The sequence below is a fragment of the Mauremys mutica genome, chromosome 6, assembly GCF_020497125.1.
Source record: "Mauremys mutica isolate MM-2020 ecotype Southern chromosome 6, ASM2049712v1, whole genome shotgun sequence".
Lineage (NCBI taxonomy): Eukaryota > Metazoa > Chordata > Testudines > Geoemydidae > Mauremys > Mauremys mutica.
In genome coordinates this window covers 90465369-90489046 of record NC_059077.1, presented here as the reverse complement: position 1 = coordinate 90489046, position 23678 = coordinate 90465369, and the positions used below count along the sequence as shown (strand labels likewise).

Below are 23678 nucleotides of genomic sequence, written 5' to 3'. Positions count from 1 at the left end.
GGTGAGTTTGAGGAAATATTTGAAAGAGGATAACCCCAATCTCTTTTTTGTTAGAGATTTCAGTCTTGTGTCTCTCTTCAACAGGAAGCTCCCAGGCCCTTAAATGTACTTTGTGATGAGACCGGACGAACCACCCTCACATCGTGTGACTTTAATCTACGCAGCCTGCAGCCTGACCCACGGCTGGAGAATCTGCTGCAGCATGTCAGTGTGGAGGACTTTGAAAGGCAGAACGAAGAAGCACGGCGAGCCAATAGGCATGCAGAGCTCTTTGCCCTCTACCCAGCCATGGACGAGGTGAGCGCTGAGACTTTCAACATGTGCCTTTGAGTGTCACGTTTTTAGATAGAAAATCTTAAAAAGTATATTCATTTCTTCTGCCGCTAATAAATATGGGAATTAGAGCCCCCTGCCTCTGAGTCTGCTGATCCAAGGAAGCTCCACAGGCCTCTCTGGCTACACAGCTACAGCGTCTGCTCCTTATTCAGAGGGGGCGTTTTCCCTAGGGATGAGCTATGGACTGATATTCAGATGACATTTTGTATATGGCTGTTGGGGTCTGACTGTAAGTAAATATTTGGCTGTATTTAACATACTAATTAAGTCAAAATTTGATTCACCCATCCCTTAACTTCCACATGGGATAGGGTATGAGTGATACCAGTGGAAGCATTAAGGCCCAGTGAAATTCACCCCAGTGTAGAAGGCTACAAACATTCTTTACTCTAGGGGAACAAATGGGTGGGGAGTGTCCACTCTAGCCCTTTACAGAGGTGTTAGGTACCTCCCATTAATAGGCAAACAGTTAACAGGAGGTAAAAAAAAAAGTCCACTGAAGATTAGGTTGTGTCTTCAGAGCAAAAAGGTGTCAATCTTGATTAGCTTCATCTAGGTAAAAACTACCTGTGCCTTGTCTCCATTAGGATTTTTCATCGAGATAGCTCTCTTGATTTGAAAATCACATCCTGTTTTGCAGTGATGATAAAGTCTGCAACTCTCTTACAGCCATGGAAGGGGAATGTTTGGATGTGTATTGTGCTAGGATCAGGGTGGGAGTGCTACCATGTGGCCCCCTTTATTTTAAATGGTTTGTGTGGAAAATACAGGCATTGTGGTCAAAGGTCCAAATCTGTTTACATTTATTATTTTTGACTCCATTTTACTAGACACTGTACAAACACAGAATAGTCGTGGGGTCCAGCCCCAAATTAATTGTCAATTTTTACTTTCCTCCTTGTGAAGGAGAACACACTTCAATGAAGGCAATACATTGCAGTTTGTTTATAGTAATTGTCTGGTTACACTGAGTGAGGGTTCCATACGTAATTAATAAGTGCCTAATAATGTGGTTAATAATAGGAGGATGCAGTGGAGATACGACCCGTTCCAGACTGCCCAAAGGAACATCTGGGCAACAGGATTTTGGTGAAGCTGCAGTCACTGAAGTAAGTGTCTTTCTGTCTCTCTCAGGATTCATGTGACCATCACATGCTTATTCTTTTGCGGTGTAGAAAACTTGTATATCAGTTGGAATATATTTCATTAGCACCCATTATAAGACGTCTCTAATGTCAAAGGTCCGTTTGGATTCCTTGTTCTTTCTTTGGCTGATACTTGTAAAGAAATTGTCCATCTGCAGTTAAAGAAATGTTCAGATGGTCAAGGAGACAATGGGGTAAAAAACCACCCAAACCATGTAATAAGAGCAAATTCATTTGGTGTGTTGTTGGGTTTTTTTTAAATAGAGAAGCAGTCTGTGTCAGGAATGTGCTAATTTTTGTTATTCATGGCTATGATTGTTTTTCTGAAAACATGAGAAAGTACAAGCAGATAGCCAATTTCTCTCCTGCTCCTCTTGGAGTCATCTGTGTGTGCGCCTACATATTATTAAAGGACATTACTTCAGAAATGATTGTTAATTTCAAGAAATAGTGAATGTGAAAGTCCTGCCAAATGCCATTTCAGCATGACAAGAGTAATGTTTGCATCATCCCAGACCCTCTTATTTGAAGATGAACCAGATTTTCAGAGATGTGACTGATATCCATAGGGATTAAATTAATGACACTAGCCTAGGTGAAAATGCAACTTAACCACAGCTTCCCACAACATCAGACCAACAAGAATCAGTCCTGCATGCTTAACTGACAGCAACCTCAAAGCAGTTCTAAACTGTGCCAGCTGCTAACACCCCCCCCCCAAGTTGTTATGGCAGTCAGGGATCATTAGGGTGTAGGAATGCTCTGCCCACACCCCCTTTCTTCCAGGCATATCTCTCACACCAGAGGCTGGGAGTTGGGGTGGCATAGGAATCAATGTGCCACTGGAGGAGGAGTCTCCCACACAGGAAGAATCCTTCGCCAGGCAGAAAATGCCATCTGAGTGCAAAGCATATTTAACAGACAAGAGAACCAGGCACCTTGTCTCTCTAAAGGTTAAAACAAAAATCCCAGACCCATAAATCTCCCAAAGTTTGGAAGAGTTGGGATCTGGATCTAAACTTTGTGTCTCATGCCCATCTCTCCTTTCCTCATAAAGGAAACAGCAGGTAAAATAGAGCCTTTACTTTTTGAATATGCACAGTCACAAGAGTGATGTATTAATGCGTCTCTTTCCTCAACAGATTTGATATAGAAATAGAACCACTGTTTGCATGCATAGCCCTCTATGATGTAAAAGAAAGGAAAAAGGTAAGAGTGCAGTAGAGCAGAGCAAAGGACAATAATAAAACATTAATAATGTATTGGCTAATAACAGTCTGTTCTTTTTTCAGCTGAATTTCATTGAAATTTGAAAATGCTAGGACATTTGGCTCTGTACTTTTTGTGACTTGTCTTTTGAAGTTACAATTTATGGTATGTTGCCAAAAATGGGCAATTTACCCTGGTTTACTGGAAGTATGGTAAAAATCTGCTGTTGTGCTTGTTCAGCTGGAATTCACATGTATGAAATGCTTGCAGCAGATGATCTTCAGTTTACATGGAGCATGTTGCACAAAAATGTGTTGTGTGGCTATCTGTGATCCCCTCTTTACAGAACCCCTTTTTGCAAAACTGGTTTCACTGTGAAAAATTAAGGACCTAGTCCTGAAATGTATGGAGTCCGCTGTAAGGTGTTGAGTGATCTCAACTCCACTCAGGGCCAGTTCTAGGCACCAGTGTCCCAAGCACGTGCTTGGGGTGGCACTTTTCAAGGGGCAGCACTTCGGCCCTTTTTTTGTTTGTTTGTTTTGTTTGTTTTTGTTTGGGACGGCAAAAAACCTGGAGCCGGCCCTGACTCCACTGGGCCCATTAAGCTTAGGGGTGTTCAGCACTTTGTGGAATCAGACCATAATGGTCTAATCCTGTGTCCATTTAAATCAATGGGAATTTTACATGCGTGCAAACTTGCATTTCCATATTAATTTTGCAGTTCTGGCTACTGCTTTTCTAACTCTTTTTATATCTTATCTTATCTTCTTATGTTCCCATATTTTATCCTTTGATGCACCTTTGCTTTGCAATGGATAACAACAAATAACTATATGGGAGTTTTGTTTTTTGTGGTTTTAAAGATCTCTGAAAATTTTCATTGTGACCTGAATTCAGAACAGTTCAAAGGATTCTTACGATCTCACACCCCCTGCATTGACTCATCTAGTCAGGCAAGATCTGCAGTATTTTCCGTCACTTACCCGTCTTCTGATATCTACCTAGTAGTAAAGGTATGTAGCAATGGCAGTATCATTCTGTTGGTTTCTAATTAATGTTTTCTGACTATAGCTATGGTTTGGGTTCAAGAAGATGAAGTTTTCAGAGAGGGTAGTAATAATCAACAAGAATTTCTTGTTGCTTAGTTGTTTAGAGATATTCTGATAACACTGATATCACAGGAGTAGGAATCTATTGACATCTCTGTCACACAAATTGACAGTTATATTGCTGCTCAGTATACTACTCCTATAAATGTTAATAGATTTCTGTCACCGTCCAAGAGAAATTTTAAAAGCAAAATGAAATAAGCCATTTGATTTTGAATTACAGTTTGTGTTTTTGGTGAATTACCAGTTAGTGTTGATTTGGTGTGTTTAAGTATTTTTTCAACTCTCAAATGAGGTTGGTATGAGCTGTTTTTTTCATTTAGGATACACTAGCTTTTCCCTGATTCAATACAATGCAGTGACACTCTTTTTGCTTCCTTATGAAGCACTGATTTGGAGCTGGGAGAATTACTATGATGGATTATTCCACAGAGAAAATCACAGGCATTTTATATTATGTATTTGTTTAATTTATTAATAGTATTAGTACTGGGCTAACCTTGTGAAATAGACCAGCTCTTTCATGCTTACAGAGAAGCAAAAGCAAAAGATTGTATTTTTCTTCATATATGTTTTCCTTTTATGGCTTTCATACTTTTACTATATTTTGATAGATTGAAAAAGTCCTTCAGCAAGGAGAAATTGGAGACTGTGCTGAACCCTACATGGTTCTAAAAGAAAGTGAGGGTGGGAAGGTAAGTATTATACTGTCAAGATTGTTAAATGCTAACAAAGGATCGGGGGAAAGCAATTAGAATCTGCAAAACAGTTACTGGAAATATACTTTTGTTACATATGTAAGCGAATCCTGGCTCATGTGAATGACTGAAAAAGTCATGAGACCATGATATATGTTTTTATTGTTTGCTTCTTCTGAAATCAATAACTGGAAAGTTTTTTTGACCAATGTTAAACAACCAGGGGATGAATTTTCAAAGTTTGGCGGGCACAAATATTTGCACCTTGTGTGGACACAAATCACTGATTTGTGTGTGTAAATCATCTGTTTGTGTATGTGGGCACTTAGGCACCATCTCTTCAGATGTCTCTTTATTGGTTCAGTTAATCATTATTTACCTCTTAGGAGGGGAATGATAATGTTTCTTGGACTTCTAAAGGTATCTCACCTTTAGGCTATGTCTACATTGTGAGTAGGGTGCAAATATTTGTGTTAGCATGAATATAAATATAGTAGAACTTCAGAGTTACAAACTGACCAGTGAACCACACACCTCATTTGGAACCAGAAGTATGCAATCAGGCAGCAGCAGAGACCAAAAAGAAAAGAAAAGTAAATAAAGTGCAGCACTGTGTTAAACATAAACTACTAAAAAATAAAGAGAAAGTTTTAAAAAAATTTTTGACAAGGCAAGGAAACTGTTTCTGTGCTTGTTTCATTTAAATTAAGATGGTTAAAAGCTGCATTTTTCTTCTGCATAGTAAAGTTTCAAAGCTGTGTTAAGTCAATGTTCTGTTGTAAACTTTTGAAAAAGCAACAATGTTTTATTCAGAATTACGAACATTTCAGAGTTATGAACAACCTCCATTCCTGAGGTGTTCGTGACACTGAGGTTCTACTGTAACAGTGTATCTGCAGTAGCAGGGGTAGGGACAGCAGAGACATGGCCTGAAATTCGTGGGTATGTACACAGCACAGCTGGCCACTACCCCTGCTACCGCAGCTACGCTGCTATTTATACTTGCACTAGCTCAGTGAAAGCTTGCATGAGTAGGTGTACATGAGCAGGGGGTCACACCCCTAGCTAGCGTAGCCTTAGAATGTCAATTTCAGACAAAGAAGGGTTATAATTCTGATGGAACTGTTCAGAATATATATAATGACATCTATTGACTTGTTATGGTGAATATCAAGAATGCATATTATACACTCAACTGTAAATATATAATTACTGATTCTATATATAATGGGTACTATTTACTCAGCTTTATGGGGGGACTTTATCTTATACCTCTGGTCACTAGTTCAAATTTGGACCAGATCAGTAGTCACGTGACAGCTGTTATCTGACTACAGTTCAGTGACCTACTGTATGTGATGTGAGTTGCCTGCACCACACTGCCTCCCAGCTACCATGGAGGTGAGCTCTTCAGAGACAGAGGAGGAAGCTCACCCCTGTGCAGAGAGTCAGTAAAAGGCCCATGCAACAAGGAAGTCCCATTTTTGAGGATGTAAATTGACTTAAGTGATGTCTAAGTCTTCAGCTGGCTCTCTTCACAAAGGTGAATTTCACCCAGAAAGAGAGAAACCATCTTTGCAGTTGCATGTACTCAAGCTGACCTTGTATACCGGTAATATGTGCCTTGTACAATGACAAGGACTCCCATTGACTTCAGTAGTCATTGCATTGGGTCCTGTATAAACAGAATTGAAGGAGGCTGAGAATACACACTGAAAATTGCCTTCACATAGTCATAGTCAAATTTAGGCCTTTTTAATATGTTGTATTTTCCTTTCTTTATTTTAGAGCAAAGAAAAGGTTGAGAAACTGAAAGCCCAAGCTGAGTCCTTCTGTCAGCGTTTGGGGAAATACCGGATGCCTTTCGCCTGGGCTCCCATAAGCTTAACCAATTTCTTTAACTTTTCAACACTTGAAAGAGAAATGTCTGAAGCAGAAAGTTTAAATGGTAATAGTTTTATTATTCTAATCAATGCAATGTGAATCTTTAGTAGCAATGTTAATAGGGTACCAATGGGTCATTGGCTCAGAGCATTCTCTTGACAACAGTTTTGTAGTTAAGAACTGCTTAGCTTTCCCTTCCTTTCCCCCATAATACTCACAAGTTGCCACGCTTGTCAGTTGGAGTCCCCTAAATGTGATCTTATGCCCGATCTACAGATTCTCACTGCACGCAGTCTAGCCCTGACTTTTGACTCCACACAAGTTTTATGGCAGTGGAATCCCATTGACTTTAGTGGTGTTACTCTTGATTTATATTGCTGGAAGATTAGTCCTTTTAGTCTTCCACAATGAATAGAAGGCCCAATCCAACAATAGGACACACCAGATTGCCCCACCTCCTGTCATGCTATGGGCTAAAGAAACGAATAGCATTGTGCTGCAGCAGCAATGATGTTCTCTCAACAGAATAAATACTGCACTTACTACATTGTTTTACATAGCCTTACACTGAGTTAATGGAAAATACAAAGTTAAGGTTCTTTTGATGTTCCCTTGAGATCACAAGGTGCTTGTGGTGTTTTAGTACTAAATTCAGGCATATTTGCCATGCTTTATGATAGACTTTATACTGACACAAAATAAGATGAATTTTTTAAAACATAATTTACTCTTGAAGGGAAAGGAACTACTGGTGACAGAAGAACGATGATGCTACAAGCTAGAAGACTTTCTGAGAGGAGCCTCAATTCAGAGGACAATTATGCTGTGTCAAACTTCAAAGCAACCACTCTGACTGTCACCACCTTTATAAAACAGGTACAGTAAGCTCTTTATTTTAGGGTGTGTGGAGTTTTATATTGTGCTGGTAAACATGTACTAAAGTGAACTGAATTGAAAAAATACTGCTCAGTGGGGAACAAAAGGATAATTCATACCAAACACAGAGTTACCCACTCACTCTTTGTCTTGTAGACATATCTAATTCATGAAAGTAGGTAACAATACGATGTACCCTTATAGCAGTATTAATTTGTCTTTCTCCTGACAGGAAGGAGACCGACTTAGTGACGAAGACCTATTCAAATTTTTAACTGACTACAAGAGATCTTCCTCCTTGCAGAGAAGAGTGAAGTCCATCCCAGGTATGGAATGTGTTTAGGATGGGATGAGATATAAGCACCTAACTCCAGTAAACGCCAGTGAAAATCTCAGCACTCCTGTGCAATTATCCCCTTGGTTTTTAGGGTTATAAGTTGTGTTATGAGGGAACTGCCTTATGTTATTAATGACTTCATCAAGCCAGCCATTAATTTTTGACCTGCTAATTTGTTCACCCTGGCAGACAGAGATTTATAGTTAGTTTTATATTCTAAATTAGTTTGTTTTCATCAATAATTTACAAAGGGTTCATTCATTTTTTGGTTTTACCTGAAGTTTTTTAGGAGAATGGGATTAAAGCAGAATCTCAAGATCTTTACTGATTCCCTAATACCTTGTTAGAATGGGGATCCAGAGATTGGGTTGGGTGATTAAAATGTTTACTCTCTTTCCCTTTTAATTGACCCAGTGTTAATTAAGCAGAGGCAGAGACTGAATTTGGCTCACCCCTTTGGCGCCTCCTGCTGGTCTCTGTCGGGAATTAGCTCGTCCAGCTTCCAGAGCACCCTCTGCAGGCTGGTGATCCACCTTACCACTGGCCCCCATGTCCCTCCCAGGACCCCAGTGCCCCTTTCTCTGGGGTGCTGCCCCTCTGGCAGTAACCCCTTCAGTCTCAGGGTCTCCCCGCTTCAGGGAATCCCCACCTTGCCTCAGTGTAAGGCTACTGCCAGTCACTAACTAGCCCCCATTCCCTGGGGCAGACTGCAGTGTATGCCACTCATCACTGGCAAGCGGGGTTTGGACCTGTTGCCTCTGTTTAGCCTTGGGCTGTCCCCTACAACCCAAGTACCTGTTTGGCCTTATACTAGGCTGCAGCCTGGGGGGTTTCCGGGCTGGAGCTCCCCTGCTCCCTTGGCCTTCCCCCAGCCCTGCTCCACTCCAGGTACCTTATCTAGCTCCCCAGCAGCCAGGCCCGTCTCCCTCCACAGCTAGAGGAGATTGTCTGGGCTCCTGGCTTGTAGCCTCTTATAGGGGCCAGCTGGGCTCTGTTTGGGGCATGGCCGCAGCTCTGCCTGCTTCCCCCAATCATCCCAGTGGCTGCTTTCTCCTGCCACAGCCCTTTCCTAGAGCTGTTCTAAGCCTCTCAGAGCAGGAGCAGGTGCCCACCCCTCTACAGCCTCTCACAACAGCTTGACCAACTGGTGCTTTTTTGTGATGGCTTCCTTGTGCTCCAGATTCTAAGCTTTCATTTGCAATACATTATGTCTCTAGCCCTTGTGGTTGCTAAGAAAACCTCTAAAAAGTTAACTGAATGTAACCACTGCAGGGATGACTGCCTGGGTCTGCAGACAGCCTGAAAGAGCAGCTCTGGGAGGTGTGAACTCCCATTCATCTCAATAGAGTATTAAATCTTAAGTTTAATTATGACAGTTTAAATGTTACCATTGTTAACAATTTCACTGTTGGTCACAACAAGCAAGAAAAAATACGGAAAATCATATTCTGAAGATCTGCATCACATTTTACTATCTTAAGTAAGGCAGTGCTTGCTTTGCACACAAAGCTAGCGAGAACATCACTACTTTATTTTCAGTTCAAGCCCTTAACAAATGTTATCCTTTTTGAATGGACAAGACTAGAAAGTCAACTCAGCATATGGTTTCCCTTCCTTCCTGTCTACACGTGAATGTGCAAAGAGTCTTGTATCTTCATCAGCTGCTCCATATATTAAGTGTCAGGACAAGATTAGAAATGAGGATAATTGAAGCTGAACCCAGAAACCACCTCCATCAGAACTGGTTCAGTTTTGGTGGCTTTCTTGATATGGACATATTAAACTGGAAGACAAACAATTTCCAAAGTGTGTGCGCCAAGGAATGCCACTACTTGGATGGGGATAATGTAGGTGTCAAAAGCTTCAATGGCGTGATAAGGTCGCCAGTGATGGTCATAAACTGAATGAGATCATGAGATCACCTTTGGGACCTGCCCAGAGATGAATCTGGGAAGTGCTCAACCTGCAAGGAGGCCATGTTCCTTTTGGATTTACTGTGATGATGATGATGAAACCTGAAGAGTGATTTTATCTTGATGTGTAGGGATCTATGTGGGTTACTTCCCTGATAACAAAATACTTTCTCCAACCAAGATTTCTTTCTCCTGCAGTCCTCAAACTAAAAACCCAAATTCATATTTCCTGGTTACTTCTTTTGACCTTATGCATATTTGGTTTGGTTTTATTTTTCATTACTTATTTTTAATGGTGGGCTGAGCTTTCATATAATTTTTTTAAGGATCACTTAAATTGGAGATCTCCCCAGCTTCAGAAGTCCTCAGTTGCTGTCTCACCCCTGAGTTATTACAAGTGAAACCATTTCCTGAAAACCGCAGTCGTCCTCAGAAAGAGATTTTGGAGTTCCCAGTTCGAGAAGTGTATGTTCCCCACACTGTTTATAGGTAAGAAAAATGGATTTTTTTGAAAACTGTTAAACCCATATTCCAAAAGTAATTTATGCTATAATTTTTCTCCGATTCATAGAAACTAGAAATTGAAAAACATGTTAGGTTATCTAAGCCTGTAAAGTTACAACCATTCTTTAATCTCATTAGCCAATACAAGATAGGATCCCAACTGTATGTTCTGCAGTATATTTTCCAGTCCAATTGTAAATGTCCTGAGCAAAGTGTTTCAAAAGTGTTGAGGAACCAGCAGCTTTCATTGACTTTAGTAGATACTCAGACAACTTTACATAGCTGCTTGTCTATGAATTTTGGAACCTAACTTTAGGCACTCATGTTCAAAAATCTTAGCCTTGAAGTTCTGACTCCCAGTCTTTTTTTTTCTAACTATAAAATCCCATTGACATCCGTGGAAAACAGAGGCCTAGAATTTTAAACCACTCATGACACAAGATTAATTATATTTTCATTTGTGATTTTGTTGTATCCTTTATCTTGTCATATAATAGGAATAACATTCACAGAATTGGAGCATATTTGTACTGAACAGCTTTTGTAGTTACCATGTGTCATCTAACTACCAAAGATGCAGTTTATTGCTCTGTATACTCCATGAATAAGATCCCTTCTTATATCATATCACTTTGTAAAATGTATTAGTCTATTCTGACTGATTAAAAAAGGTAAAAGTTCTAAAAAGTACAAATCAAAATAGGTCCCATCATTTCTTACGAGCCTGGCAACACATTCATCCCAAATGAGCTATGAATATCAAGGGAATATTCTTCAACACACTGATGTACTATATGGTAATGCTAATAATACACAGGCTGGAGATTTGTGACTTGAGGTATGTTCTGGGATTATGTATAGATTTAGCTCTAATATTTGTATTTGTTTTTGAAATTTGATGAAAGGAAGAGAGAATGTATTGCAGATTTTTTTTTTAAATCAGCAGCTGAGTATACTGTACAGGACTGGGACTTGGACAGCAGGGCCAGTTTGATTAGCAGGGGAGATGTGACTATCACAAATGAGTCAGGGAGTGTGACGCTTCCTGGGGGTACCCAGGTGTAACAGGGTGCATCGTCACTCCTGCCTTCTTGCCCCAGAGATTCTGCCCAGAATCCACTAGTGTGCATTCACAGCATCATTTATTTTTAATGTCTTCCACCAGTACCACTATAGTCCCCGTGCAACGGTCTGTTTGAAATATCTTTAGCGCTTTTGGCCCTCTCCTCAGGACCTGAGGGAACAGAGGTCTCCCTTCCCTGAGGCCTCTGTGTGGCTGCGCTCAGCTAGCCCTGTTCCCCGCTCTCACTCCCCTCTGCATTCCCTTCCTGTGCCTCTTTCTCAGACTGGGGCTGATGGGCGGATTGGCTCTGTATCCCACCAGCCTGCTTCTCTAATTACCTCAGTCAGCTGTCTCTGGGGAACTAGTTGGCGTCTAAGTGATCCGAGTGCAGGCTCACCTGTTCACTTCCTGCACTCTGTCACACTAGGGTTGTGAGACACCTTGCTACCACCTCTTCTTAGCATGAGGAAGCCTTGTCTCTGCCTGCTGTGGGTCAGCTTTCTGACTCCATTGGTCACAGGCACTTCCTTCCAGGCTTCCACAGGCCCCACACTCTAGCTATTCCTATCAGTTCTTTTTCTTTTTCACTATTAAAAGTAAAGGATAGAGAAACATGTCACTTACTAACTATGAGTCACTTTTTGAATTTCATCAACGGTTTGAAGTAAACGTTGATTAAGAGATCAAGATGACTTTTCCTTAAAATTAAGCAATGTTGATTGTAATTGGAAATACACCCTTTTTAGTCACTTCCTTCATTCTTTCATATCAAAATCTACTACATTTTATTCTACCTTTAGAATATCCAATTATTGTTATTAATAAAATTTATAAAATTAGAATGGCGGGTACTCCATCATACAACAACAACTGACAATATCAATATGACAAATTTCAACAACCTACACACGCATATTCGCACATGATAAACATATACACTCAAATACCTAACATACACACACAATTGACACAAAGTATTAGCAAAATGATGCAGCAGCAATTGCCAGAGTCTTAGATCTGAAACAACTCAACAAAAATAGTGAGTCTCAGTCGACAACCTCCGAAAACTAGTAAACTTAGCATTATAAACAGCCTGTCAGAACAGGTAACGGCTGTGCGCGATGAGAAAAATGATGTCATTGCCACTTTGTACCGTAGTGAAGCAGTACGCTGTGCCTGCAACGCAGAGCTGGCGTAGGTAGGGTTACCATATTTTGATACAATGTGATTGTCAGAGAGGGATTTGGCCTATGAAACAATAACTGTATTAAGATACGGCCTGTGAAAAAGTTTGAGAAATCTTGACTTACATTTCTTTGGTGACATGATGTAATATTCAGTATTGCCAACCTCAAACATTCAGAACTCATGAGTTGGGCCCCCACAAAATCACTCGATACCTGTTAGTCCTCATCCTCAAAGGAAACCTGCAAAACACTTTTCAAAAGATGAGCCTGGGAGCTGGAATTCAAAACATTGCTAGACACTAAAAATCATGATCTTCATAAAGATACTGGATTTATGGTTAATTACAACAACCTGCAACCCACTAATCTCTCTTTTTGTCCTGGAATTACAAGGGAGTTAATGGGCTACTTCACCTTGAATGGTGCCCTTGAATATGTGCTAATTACTTGTGCTAAACTATCTGTTAGATCTAGTGTTTAGCTGGGACACTTTGTACCTTTTCAGACCTGAAGAACTCTGTGTAGATCGAAAACTTGTCCCTCTTAGGCCTTGGCTACACTTGCAAATTTGCAGCGCTGCAGCAGGGTGTGAAAACACACCCTCTCCAGCGCTGCAAATTGCGGTGCTGCAAAGCGCCAGTGTGGTCAAAGCCCCAGCGCTGGGAGCGCGGCTCCCAGCGCTGTACGTTATTCCCCACAGGGAGGTGGAGTACGGACAGCACTGGGAGAGCTCTCTCCCAGCGCTGGCGCTTTGACTACACTCAGCGCTTTGAAGTGCAAGTGTAGCCATAGCCTCACTAACAAAAGTTGGTCCAATAAAAGATATCACCTCATCTACTTTGTCTCTTTTAAATAATGTGACAGCACAAGGGATTGTATAAAATCATGTGTCCCTGTAGCTAAACCCCATCACCCTGGTCCTTTTCAAGTGTTCATAGTAATAAGTTCAATAACAGGTTTGCAGACCTTTGACATCTCTACTTAAAAATGACCTGACAACTTTCCAACAACTGCTGAAAAGTGCTTTTTTGAAATGTTATTTGTAAAATAGGCTCCTCCCATATGATTTCATATTGTAAAGTTTGTCTTTAAGTTTAAACTAATATTTACTGAAACTTCTGTTTCTATTTGACATTAATTCCGCTTATGCATAATACGTGTTTCTTACTTTACTAATCACTTCCTTATGTGGGAAGTGTGAAACCAACAGTCTTGGCATGATTTTCCTAGTTTTGTGGCTGTGTTTTATAATCAGTTGAATTACTTTTTAAAATGTTAGCTACATTAATTTCTTTGTATACTATGGCTTTCTGAACAGTTTAAAGAGCAGGAAACATCATTGCAGCTGGAATTGTTTTCTTGATTTAAACACTGCAAATAAAAAAAGTTGGGGCATATTTTTGAAAGTTAGGTTAATGCAAATATCAAGTATTTAATCATGTAACTTTTTAAATAGGTTGTTTTCTCATAGATATCCCAGATTAATCCATACAGGGAAATACAACTAGAAAGTCCAGGGTTTTTTTGAGCTGTAGAGGCTTGGCCCTTGCGACATGAGGGGAAGGGGCCCCGAGTGGCTGCAAATTACAACTCCCAGGTTCAGGTCACTGGGCATAGGGGTCGGCGCCACAAAGGTTTCCTGCCAAGCCAGCCAGACAGCGATGGTCAGGAACATTTCACAGGAAACCCCACACTGCCTGGTGGCCATGGTCCACAGCAGCATCCCTCCTAGTCCTGCGCTGCCTCCCGCTGCCGCTCCCAGGGCAGGAGCCAACACCGGGCTCTGGCGATCTGCGAGGGACAGAGGTGGCAGGCGGCATCCAAGTGTGCAGCCGTCTCCTCCCCAGGCTCCAACTTTCCCAGCTCCCTGAACCACGGGGCCCGAAGCAACTTCCTGCCCCGCTACCTCCGGCTGCTGCTGCGCGGGCGAAGTGCCTGGCCAGGGGCGCACGGGCTGGAGAGCGCGGGAGCCGGGGAAGTTGGAGCCCGGGGAGGAGGCGGCTGTGCACTCGGATGCCACCCGCTGCCTCTGTGCCCCCGCAGATCGCCAGAGCCCGGCATTGGCTCCTGCCCTGGGAGCGGCAGTGGGAGGCGGCGCAGGACTTGGAGGGATGCTGCAGTGGACCATGTAAAAAAATTTTTTGGGGCACCACTTATTGGCGCCCCCAAATCTTGGTGCCCTAGGTGGCTGCCTGGTTAGCCTAGTGGTTACACTGGCCCTGTAGCTACAGGTTAGCGATAGGCACACTCCAACCCCAAGCATCTCCCTGGAGTGCCCAGCCCCTGTTCCTCTGTATTTCCAAATTAGCTGCTCCCAAAGTACCAGTGCACCCTGGCTTACCAGTTGCAGCTCTGATCACTGCTCCACTTAACACACAGAACTTACATAAGAGTATAGTGAAAACAAACAGCAGTTTATTTAACAAAATACAGGGATTCGAGTAATAGCAAGTAGGAGTACTGGAAACAAAAGATTACATGTAAAATAAAAAGGTTCGTGCATTCTAGAGCCTAGATTTAATTAACTAGATATTTCTCTGTTTTATAGAGCAATGCTCACCCAAAGTCCTCCCAGCATCTTGCAGCCGGACTTGGCTGTGATCACCCTTTCATGAGGCAAGTTCTGCTGTCCGCTTGCCTCCTTGGTGAAAGATGCTTTAGGAGTGTCCTTATTCCAGTATAGTACTGTGTATTTGTGCTGTTCAGCCACTTGAGGGTGCAGTTTCTTCACTCTCTAGACCCAGACAAGTTTTAATAAGGAAAGTTGCAGTGTCTTAAGCATGTGTGAGAGAAGATGGAAATTCATTTCTTTCTCCATTTGCAGCATTTCGTTCAAATATTTCTATAACTCAAGTGGTTTATACAATTAGAAGGGCAAATACAAATTAGCACGAGTAACATCAAATCTTTAAACTCACAGATCCTAGCCAACAAAACAAACAAACAAAGAAACCAAAAAGCACTATGCCAGCTTTATACCCTAGTGATATGGACTCATATTGTAATAGAATATAATATTATGGGATAATTATTTGTATTCTTTATTAGCATGTTACCCTGGACAGAGGTGGAAATAGTTACACATACAGAATATTTATTTGGATAAAGTACATGACTGAATGGAAGTTTACAGTTATAGGCTGGTAAATTTGAAGTCTGACTGTACGTGTGCAGGATGGAACCATCAATGAAATACCTGCCTCTGATGGCTCAGTGGACTTTTTGCAGAGTTCTAAGTCAAGTAGTAGTCTCCCAACCTTAGGTTTATTTTTTATGACGTACTGTAAAAGAGTCCCCTTAGGTTTTTCTCCCAAATGGGGGAGGGCCTGGCCATGCCCAGTTATTGACACTGGGTGCCTCCTGCACAGGCTCAAGTGGGCCTGCCCTTTGTGGGCCTTCTTAAATCCCTTCTGATGGGGGATCTAAAGGAAAGTGAAATGCCCCAGTGCACCTGAGAATAACTTCTTCCCAGAGTCCCTCAAAGGGGAAAAAGGTCAACATTAGTGCCAACAATATAGCGTCTGTGTAGTGGTTTTCAAGGAATCCCTCTGGCTGGGCTGCTGAATCGGGTGCACTCTGTCAGGCTTTCCCTGGGAGTTCACTGCACTCCCCGTAGGGTCGGGGTGGAGATCTCCTCCCGGCTGAGAGTTCCCCCATGGCTCCAGGAGTTGCTCCTACAGTCTCCTACTCAAAGAGATCTCTTTCCCCAGGTGACAGCAGTTTCCTCCTTTTTAAAGGCCTCCTCCCTACCATACATGATTGACAAGGCCAGAGGGGCACGGCTAGCCCTGCACACAGGGTTCTTCTGGTGCCTTCTTCATCTAGTATGGGCCCTATTAATCTCATCACACATCCTGAAGGTCCTTTTCTACCAGCACACAAGCTTTCATAGATAACAAGAAATATCTGTTTTTTTCTGAAAAGTGGATTTTTCTTGTTTAACAGCAGAGGCAGAATCTTTGTTATAGATTCTGGATCTGACTTTGATTTTGCTTATGCTAGTTTTTATTCTGGCGGATTGCCATTCCTTTATTATTCCCGATTTACCCTAGTGAGATCACAGCACTGTGAAACAGAGTGTTCCCTTTCGTTGTATACCTATGTTTCCTTAATAAAAGTAGTTTCGCACTGAATGACAAAACAACTGAAGATTTATTTCAATAACTTTTTTCTGTTCCAAATAGCACCAAAAAAAAAGAAGCCTAAATCATGTTGAAATGTATAACTTTTCCCCCCCATGAAATGTAAATGAAAGTGATGCTGCACTCTGCCAGGGTAAAATTTTGGATCTAGAGCATAGTGATTTGCTTCAACAGTCACTGAGCTAAAACAGACACCGGGAGTTAATGTGTTTGATACGGGAAGTGTTAGGCTTTTGTTTTTAAGAGTTTGAAAGAAGCTCTCTTTTTTTTTTTTTTTTTTTTTTAAATTGAAGCTGCTAATTAGTGTTCTCGGGCATTTTGTGCTCGCCTGTGCTTGGGAGAGTGTTTCTAGACCCAGCTTCTGCTTGGCTTCTGCTTTTAGCAGTAATGGTTCTGTCTAGTCTGGAAGAAAAGGTAATTCATTCATAATGGTCCCCATTGCTCTCATGTTTTGAGGAAGGGGTGATAGCACATGCTAACCACTTATTTACTTTAACTGTGGAGAGGTAAGATTTTTCCTTGTGCTCATGCTACTCTTGAGACCCCGGGAGGGTGTCGGGGGGAAGTGTTGTACCTTCACAGCTTCCATTGTTTTGCTCACATTTTAGGTTGGTGATGCAATAGCTTTTGCTGATATGTGGCTCTGGGTGAACTTTTCTGTGCTCTGGCCCACACTCCAAGTTCCTGTATTAGAGGGATTTCTCTCAGACACTACATACATTGTTAGTATACTCGGAGAGGTTGGCGGGATGGGAGGAGGCTTTATGAGCACAGCTGCCCTAACTTGTGTCATACTCTTGGGGCAGGGCATCCCACCATGCTAACAGTTTCACAGTTGCTCTCTGGCATAGAGATTGCTCCCTTCCCATTCCTTTATTTGTGTACCAGTGGTGGGGATTCTAGCACTGCATTGGTTTGTTTCTCTTTCCGAGGGGTTTAAATTGCCCAACTTCATTTCTCTTTGTTTAAAAATGTGGGTCCCTGCTCATGTATTACCCTCAGAGTTCCTGCCATCAGAGGCCCCATTTATGTCTGTCTTGCTACCTCCCTGCTTCTTTATAGATCTCAGGAAAGAGCAGTGCTTAAGCCACTGCTATTGGCAGAGGGGATATGACACAATATCCCACTTCTTGTTTTTACTATCCAGGAGTAGTTCCAGCTAGTCCCCACTTGTGCTCAGTGTGTGTGTGTGTGACTGTGTGTGTTTGCGCGCACACACACCTGCTTGTAAGGTTTCCTGAAGTTACTGTGCTTTGTGTGTGTGCGCGCACTAAAATAAAAAAATAATGAATTCTGTTACATGTTACTTAGCATAACATAAACCATGAAAAAATGAAAGTCTAGCAAACAGCAGTCTAGTGTAGGGTGACCAGACAGCAAATGTGAAAAATCAGGACAGGGGTGGGGGGTAATAGGAGCCAATATAAGAAGAAGACCCCAAAAATCAGGACTGTCCCTTTAAAATCGGGACATCTGGTCACTCTAGTGTAGTGGCACAAGCATTTCTCCTGCATATAGCTTGTGTATCACAGTGCTTTCAACTGATGCATTACACCCAACGTGCCATAACAAATTGCATTAGTTATGTAATATACGATTGGTGAAATATATACCATATGGCATGATGATTACTGTGCAGTCAAGTCAATGAGCTGAGAAACTGAATAAAACATGGATTTCCATAATCTTCATGATAAACCATAGTTCTAAGATGTCTAAAAACATTTTTTTTTTAAATCAGATGCACTAATTTTTTTCAATACCTTAAAATATTTGCTTTGTAACTAGTGTTTACAGATCTACAACATTTCTGTTAGGAGCAAGCTAGTAGGTAACTGTCATATTCACGCTACAATAACAATATTTTTGCAAAACTTTTCAGCACCTTGGCCATGCAGTTTGTTAAAAGATAAAAACTATTGAACAAGACAGCCCCTAGCTTTCTTGCATGTTAGCCTTCTAAATCAAGATAGAAATCCTAATAGCATTTCTGCATTTACACTGCATAGATCACTGGTAAAATATTTTAATCCTGTGATTGTCTTTCATATACTCTCATGTACTGATAATGTTGTGTTCTGCATCTCAGAAGAATCTGCTATTTTCTTCCTGATTCCATTGGTCTTCAGCTGTCTGGCTAGTTTGCTTTTTGGCCTAACCTGTGTAGCAAAAAGTAACGACAAGAATGCAATGTGGTTAAAAATAAAAGAGAATTACAGAAACAAAGTTAATGCAAGTCATTTATAAAGTATACAGGGAAATCACAAGGTTTTCTTTCTATAGGTACTAAAGTGAGCATCAGTCTTCCAGAGATACATAGGAATCAAATGATTCCATTAATCAACAAGTATGCATCTCCATTCTTTTGGCAGGCAGAATGTTGAGACATTAGACTGTAGCCACTGAATTCTGAAACCAGCTCTGCTACTGACTCCCTGCATAGTCGTGGGCCAGTGGCTGTATCCCATTTGTAAAATTCCTGCCATGCAGGAATGTGACATGGGTTGATGATATTTATACAGTACTTAGAGGATTAGTGCCAGCTTTTGGTATTGGTGGTGGTTGAATTCCCAACTCCTGGTGCCAAGAATTTTGGCAGATCTCTTGTCTTTCATCTACCTTTTAGGAAAAAATGTATCATGACTGTTTCTCCCTATAACAGGAAAAGCCCTTGAGGCAGGGACCCTCTTTTTATAATGTTTGTACAGCACCTAGTGTGATGGGTTTCTAGGTGCTACCACAATACAAATAAATAATATTCATAATAATGTTACCAGTTCAGTGGATCACTGTATTCTTCCAAACTCAAAACAAAGGTCAGCAGTGAATGGGGAAGAAAAGTTATGAAGAGCCTACCTTTTTCAGTAACTTTTGAATGAGGGCATCTTGTATACTAATTTGGTCTTCCTGCAGCGCCACTTCAGTAAGCAACTCATCAATTCTTACGCTTTGAGTTTGCACAAAAGACTAAGAAAAGAGGTGGGGAGGGAAGAAAAGATTACTTTGAAGCTGCAGAAATCTTTGATGTGTTCCAAGGTTTGGTCACAAAATACTGGGGCGTCTTCAATGTGATTTTTTTGTTTGTTTTTTTTTAGCTGGAGGAATTATCAGAAATAGAATAGAACATTGTTTTTAGAGGCAAATCTTCTTGTCCCCATGCAGGCAAAATTCTCAGTGAAGTCAATAAGAGTTTTGCCTGAATAAGGACTGCAGGTTTTGTCCCACTTTTAATTGTATGTGGTAATTGAATTTACCACTACAGTTTTTGAATAATAATTAGTAATTATCAAGCTATACAATGCACAAAAAATAAAGATAGCTCATGCCTGGAAGAGCTTACACGTAACCACATAAATCTTAAATAAAGAAAAAAATGCAGAGCAAAACAGACAGGCCTGTTTTCAGCTCATATGGTAACAGATTTATGGATTTAAAAAAAAAGTCCTATGTCTAGTATCCACTTTCACTGAGAATCACTATAAGTGAATAAATAATCATGCGAAAAGATTATTAAGACGATCAGGTGTTAAAAACTCCAGTACTTACCATAATGTCAGTCATACTCACTGAAGTACTGGTGTTAGTCTTGTAATTTAGGGCATTCTCTATCTTCTCCTCTAAAAATTCCAGCTTGGTGTAGAAAGTCATTCTGTAGTGCATCACTTCACCAAGCTGGTTCTGGAGCTCTGCAGAGAGCCTGCCCAGAACTTGGTTCCTAGTTTCAAGTTGCTGAGTTTTTTCCATAAGACCGTTTCTCAGCCTCTTATTTAGGCTGACCTGCTCCAGTAATTCTATCAGGGAGTTGTTAAAAATGTTGAGCTGTTGACAGATGTAGGTAATTTTCTCTTTAGTATGGTCAACCTGCTCCTTTAATGCAGCTCCAAGCTTCAGGACACCCTGAGAGAGCACACGGATTTCCTCGCTGGAATAATGCAAGTGGGCCCCTGGCATTTCTTTCTTGCTTGATGCATAGTTTCCTTTGGTTACACTGTTTAGAGAATGTGCAATACTCAGGAGGACCAAAACAGATATTTTGTGCATTGCAACTTGTAAAGATTTTTAGCCTCCTACAGATCTGCCAGCCTGTTCTAAGAAAAGTTTCCAAATGGACCACTTTGAAGGTCCCAGCACAGTGGGAGAAAATGTGAATGCGATCAACAAAGTATTTTCAAATTCCACAGGTTAACCCCTAACTTCCTATTGCAGTTAAAGTGCAGCTGTTTAAATACTGGGTGCTGGAGGTTTAGTGATGAGTCTATGCTTTGAATTCCAAAATATTTTGCATTGAAATTATATAAATTGAAAACATCCTGGGGAAAAGAAGATATTGAAGCATGTGAGATGATGTATCATATCACGTAAAACATATGACTACACAGGAACATGTTATCAGTATTTTGGGAAGTACTAGATTACATTAAATGTCATGTACCTACAAGGATAGTGTTATTTATTAAAGTTACAAGGCCAAAATAATTTCATCATAATTATCAACAGTATCAGAAATTAGGGCTATTTAAGGAACATTTTCAAAAAACTTCTTTTGTTTCTTTGAGGCATATTGTCTGCTGTATGTTAAAGCCTAGAATTAATGATCATCAGAAATGTAACCATTTAGTTCATTAATAAAGATTTTATGCGATTAGATTTGGAAGTAGATAGGGTGACCAGATGTCCCAATTTTATAGGGACAGTCCTGATTTTTGGGTCTTTTTCTTATATAGGCTCCTATAACCCTCTACCCCTGTCCTGATTTTTCACATTTTCTGTCTGGTCACCCTAGAAGTAGATCAACCCTTCTGCTGGTGCAGTTGGAGAGAACCTAGATCCTAGGATCACAGAATGAACAGGAAAGTTGTGGTTCCATGAACATTGTCCCTGTATAAGTCCATGAAATTCCCCGTTCTCTTTTCTTCTAGTACTCACAGAAGGCCCTTAGGTCAACATACTTTGGGGTCGAGCCCGAGGGAAGGCCTTACTCCTGGCTTATCCTGTGGATATCAGAGTAAATATCAGGTTTTAATGGTGCTTGAAACATTATCATCTCCCATTGGGTCCCTTGCACAAGTGTGAATGGGCCTTCCCTCTGGATCTCCAGGATTCATGGGGGCTGGGAGGGTGAAACTGATTACCTCTTGTGCATCGCACAAAACACCCACTTGAGTGGATGGTTACTTGGAAACTCCATGAGATGGACCTCACAGAGTTATACCCAAACCCCAGCCTAAACCTAATCTGGATCTGAACACAGACTCCTGAACTGATCTCTAATTTTAAGTATAAGAAAACATCATCCAGGCTATTATCCATATTAAAAGTAAAATCATGTTTAAAAAACCCAAAGAACTATGGCTATCTTGAGAATTTATGCATGTACTTCCTTTTAAAATAATGCAGCATATTAAAATTCTGCTGGTGCACCATTTCTTCTGTGTTTTCCAAATGATTGAAAATGAGTTTATATAGTCAGTAAAATAACTGCAGTTTGGGATAAACTGCAGTTTGGGATTACAGCCATTTTTCTGAAGACCTAATAATGAGTGAAAATAATAGAACCAACAGATACTATGTTGACATATACTAAATAACTGCGTTATTTGTATCTGTTACCATCAGCAACAAATGCCAAGGTTAATTTAGTGATCACAGTATATTTGCATATCAGTCTGTGTTCTGTATTAATAGGGTCTACCTAGAGATATATTGAATTTTATTATGTGTGGTATTCATGTCCTAGTCATCCACAGACGTATCTCTTGTTGATTAAAATTTGGAACTCAGCCACACTGGGATGTAACTCACAAGTAGTCATGTAATTTAGTATGAAGAACTACCAACCAACACAACCAATAATTTTGAGTAATGGCATTTAAGCACAAGAGGGTCAAAGTCTTAAAGCCTGTGCATATATTTTATTTTGGTAGAGGATAGATCTGCTCTGCCCTGACCATTGAACATGGTCAAGTCAGTGCAGTAAAATTTCATGGAGATGTAGAACAGGACAGCGAGTTCAGACCACAGTGGAGTTGTACAGTGTGCAAGTCAGGGCAGGGTTTGACCCTATTGTGTTTAGACAGAGCAGTACATGAGCTGATCTCTCTTCAGAGGGTTCTCCAACCCCCAAGTCAGTGTTATGTGCACGGTAAGGGTTGTTTCTGTGAATCGGTGGTTTTACTGAGAGACTCTAAATTAGATTTGCATTAATTTTATGTTGTCATCTTTATTTTATTAATTATTGTCTTGTGGACTTGCATAAACATTGTTTTGTTATTATCTTAGCCAATGTTTTGCTCTTCCTTTGACATCAAAACGTCTTCTCCACAGTTAAGCATTTATATTGCTTTGACACTGACTTGCACAGAAATTTTTCTACTGTCATTTTTGACTTTGTAACATGGTGTCCAAACACTAGCACTAAAGGAACTCAACTTAAAAATCAGACGTCTATCTGAAAATGTTTTACCTGCTATAGTTACAAATCACAACTAAAATGACTAAAACTGCAAGACATTAGAGAAACATATGCTCTTCTGTTTTAACGGTATGTTTACCTTTTACATAGTCAGGCTTCACTATTCCCCTGGACAGTCAGTTGATTTTCCCAGGGTTTTGTTTTGGGTTTTTTTGTGCGTATTGAGGTTTTTGATGCAACAACTGAGGAGAGAAAAGCATTTACAAAAATAGACACATGCAGTTGAAAGTAACAAAACTTGGCAGAGAGACTTAGGAACAGAAGTACCTGAAACTACTTACATTTTTTTAAAAAAAGTTTTAGATCTCAAGATGGTGGTGTCCATTTAATACTAGCCTGAGAACAGTAACTGAATCATGCTATACCCCATTTATTTGTATGTGAAATTAGCATCATTGAAAAATACTTGAGAGTACCCATAAAGGATTTTTAAAGAAAACCAAATAGGCCTAAACTGGTGAAATCTGGGGTGGTAGGTGGTTGTTTTTAATTAAACTACATTGTACCTGAGGTTTGATGTCCGAAATCTGATGCAAGTCATCTTCAAATTATGTTGGTCTGTGTTCGAAAAAACAGTTTTACCTTTCAAAATTCTGGGAAGAAAGTTTGTAGTTGGACTGACATCATTTATGCTAAAGTTTACCCAGTATGAGTTCGAAATGCTGAGATTATTATTATTTGGTGTATGCAATCGTCCATGCCACAGCGTTCTTATCAACAGTGTTCAAGGCACAAAGACCTCCAGGAAGTTGAGTCATTTTGCAGTCCTCAGCAATGTGTGTCATAGTTTGTGGCTGCCCGCA

The 23678-nt window shown here is 40.6% G+C and overlaps 2 protein-coding genes across 2 annotated transcripts in view; one reads left to right on the top strand and one right to left on the bottom strand.

Moving 5' to 3' along the window:
* Positions 1 to 23678, top strand: part of DOCK8 (dedicator of cytokinesis 8) — a 144007-nt gene that overhangs the window by 55741 nt on the left and 64588 nt on the right. Inside the window, exons 9-17 of the mRNA XM_045020497.1 lie at positions 85 to 297; positions 1360 to 1445; positions 2624 to 2690; positions 3554 to 3703; positions 4414 to 4494; positions 6286 to 6445; positions 7118 to 7257; positions 7490 to 7583; positions 9834 to 9996. Coding sequence (XP_044876432.1) covers positions 85 to 297; positions 1360 to 1445; positions 2624 to 2690; positions 3554 to 3703; positions 4414 to 4494; positions 6286 to 6445; positions 7118 to 7257; positions 7490 to 7583; positions 9834 to 9996 — 1154 coding nt within the window. The remainder of the gene's footprint in view (positions 1 to 84; positions 298 to 1359; positions 1446 to 2623; positions 2691 to 3553; positions 3704 to 4413; positions 4495 to 6285; positions 6446 to 7117; positions 7258 to 7489; positions 7584 to 9833; positions 9997 to 23678) is intronic.
* Positions 14761 to 20470, bottom strand: LOC123372425 (angiopoietin-related protein 3-like). The gene is made up of 3 exons (XM_045020499.1): positions 19950 to 20470; positions 19260 to 19370; positions 14761 to 18562 (listed from the first exon to the last, which is right to left on the bottom strand). The coding sequence occupies exons 1-3, from the start codon at positions 20442 to 20444 to the stop codon at positions 18449 to 18451; spliced, it is 720 nt and encodes a 239-aa protein (XP_044876434.1). The 5' UTR covers positions 20445 to 20470; the 3' UTR covers positions 14761 to 18448.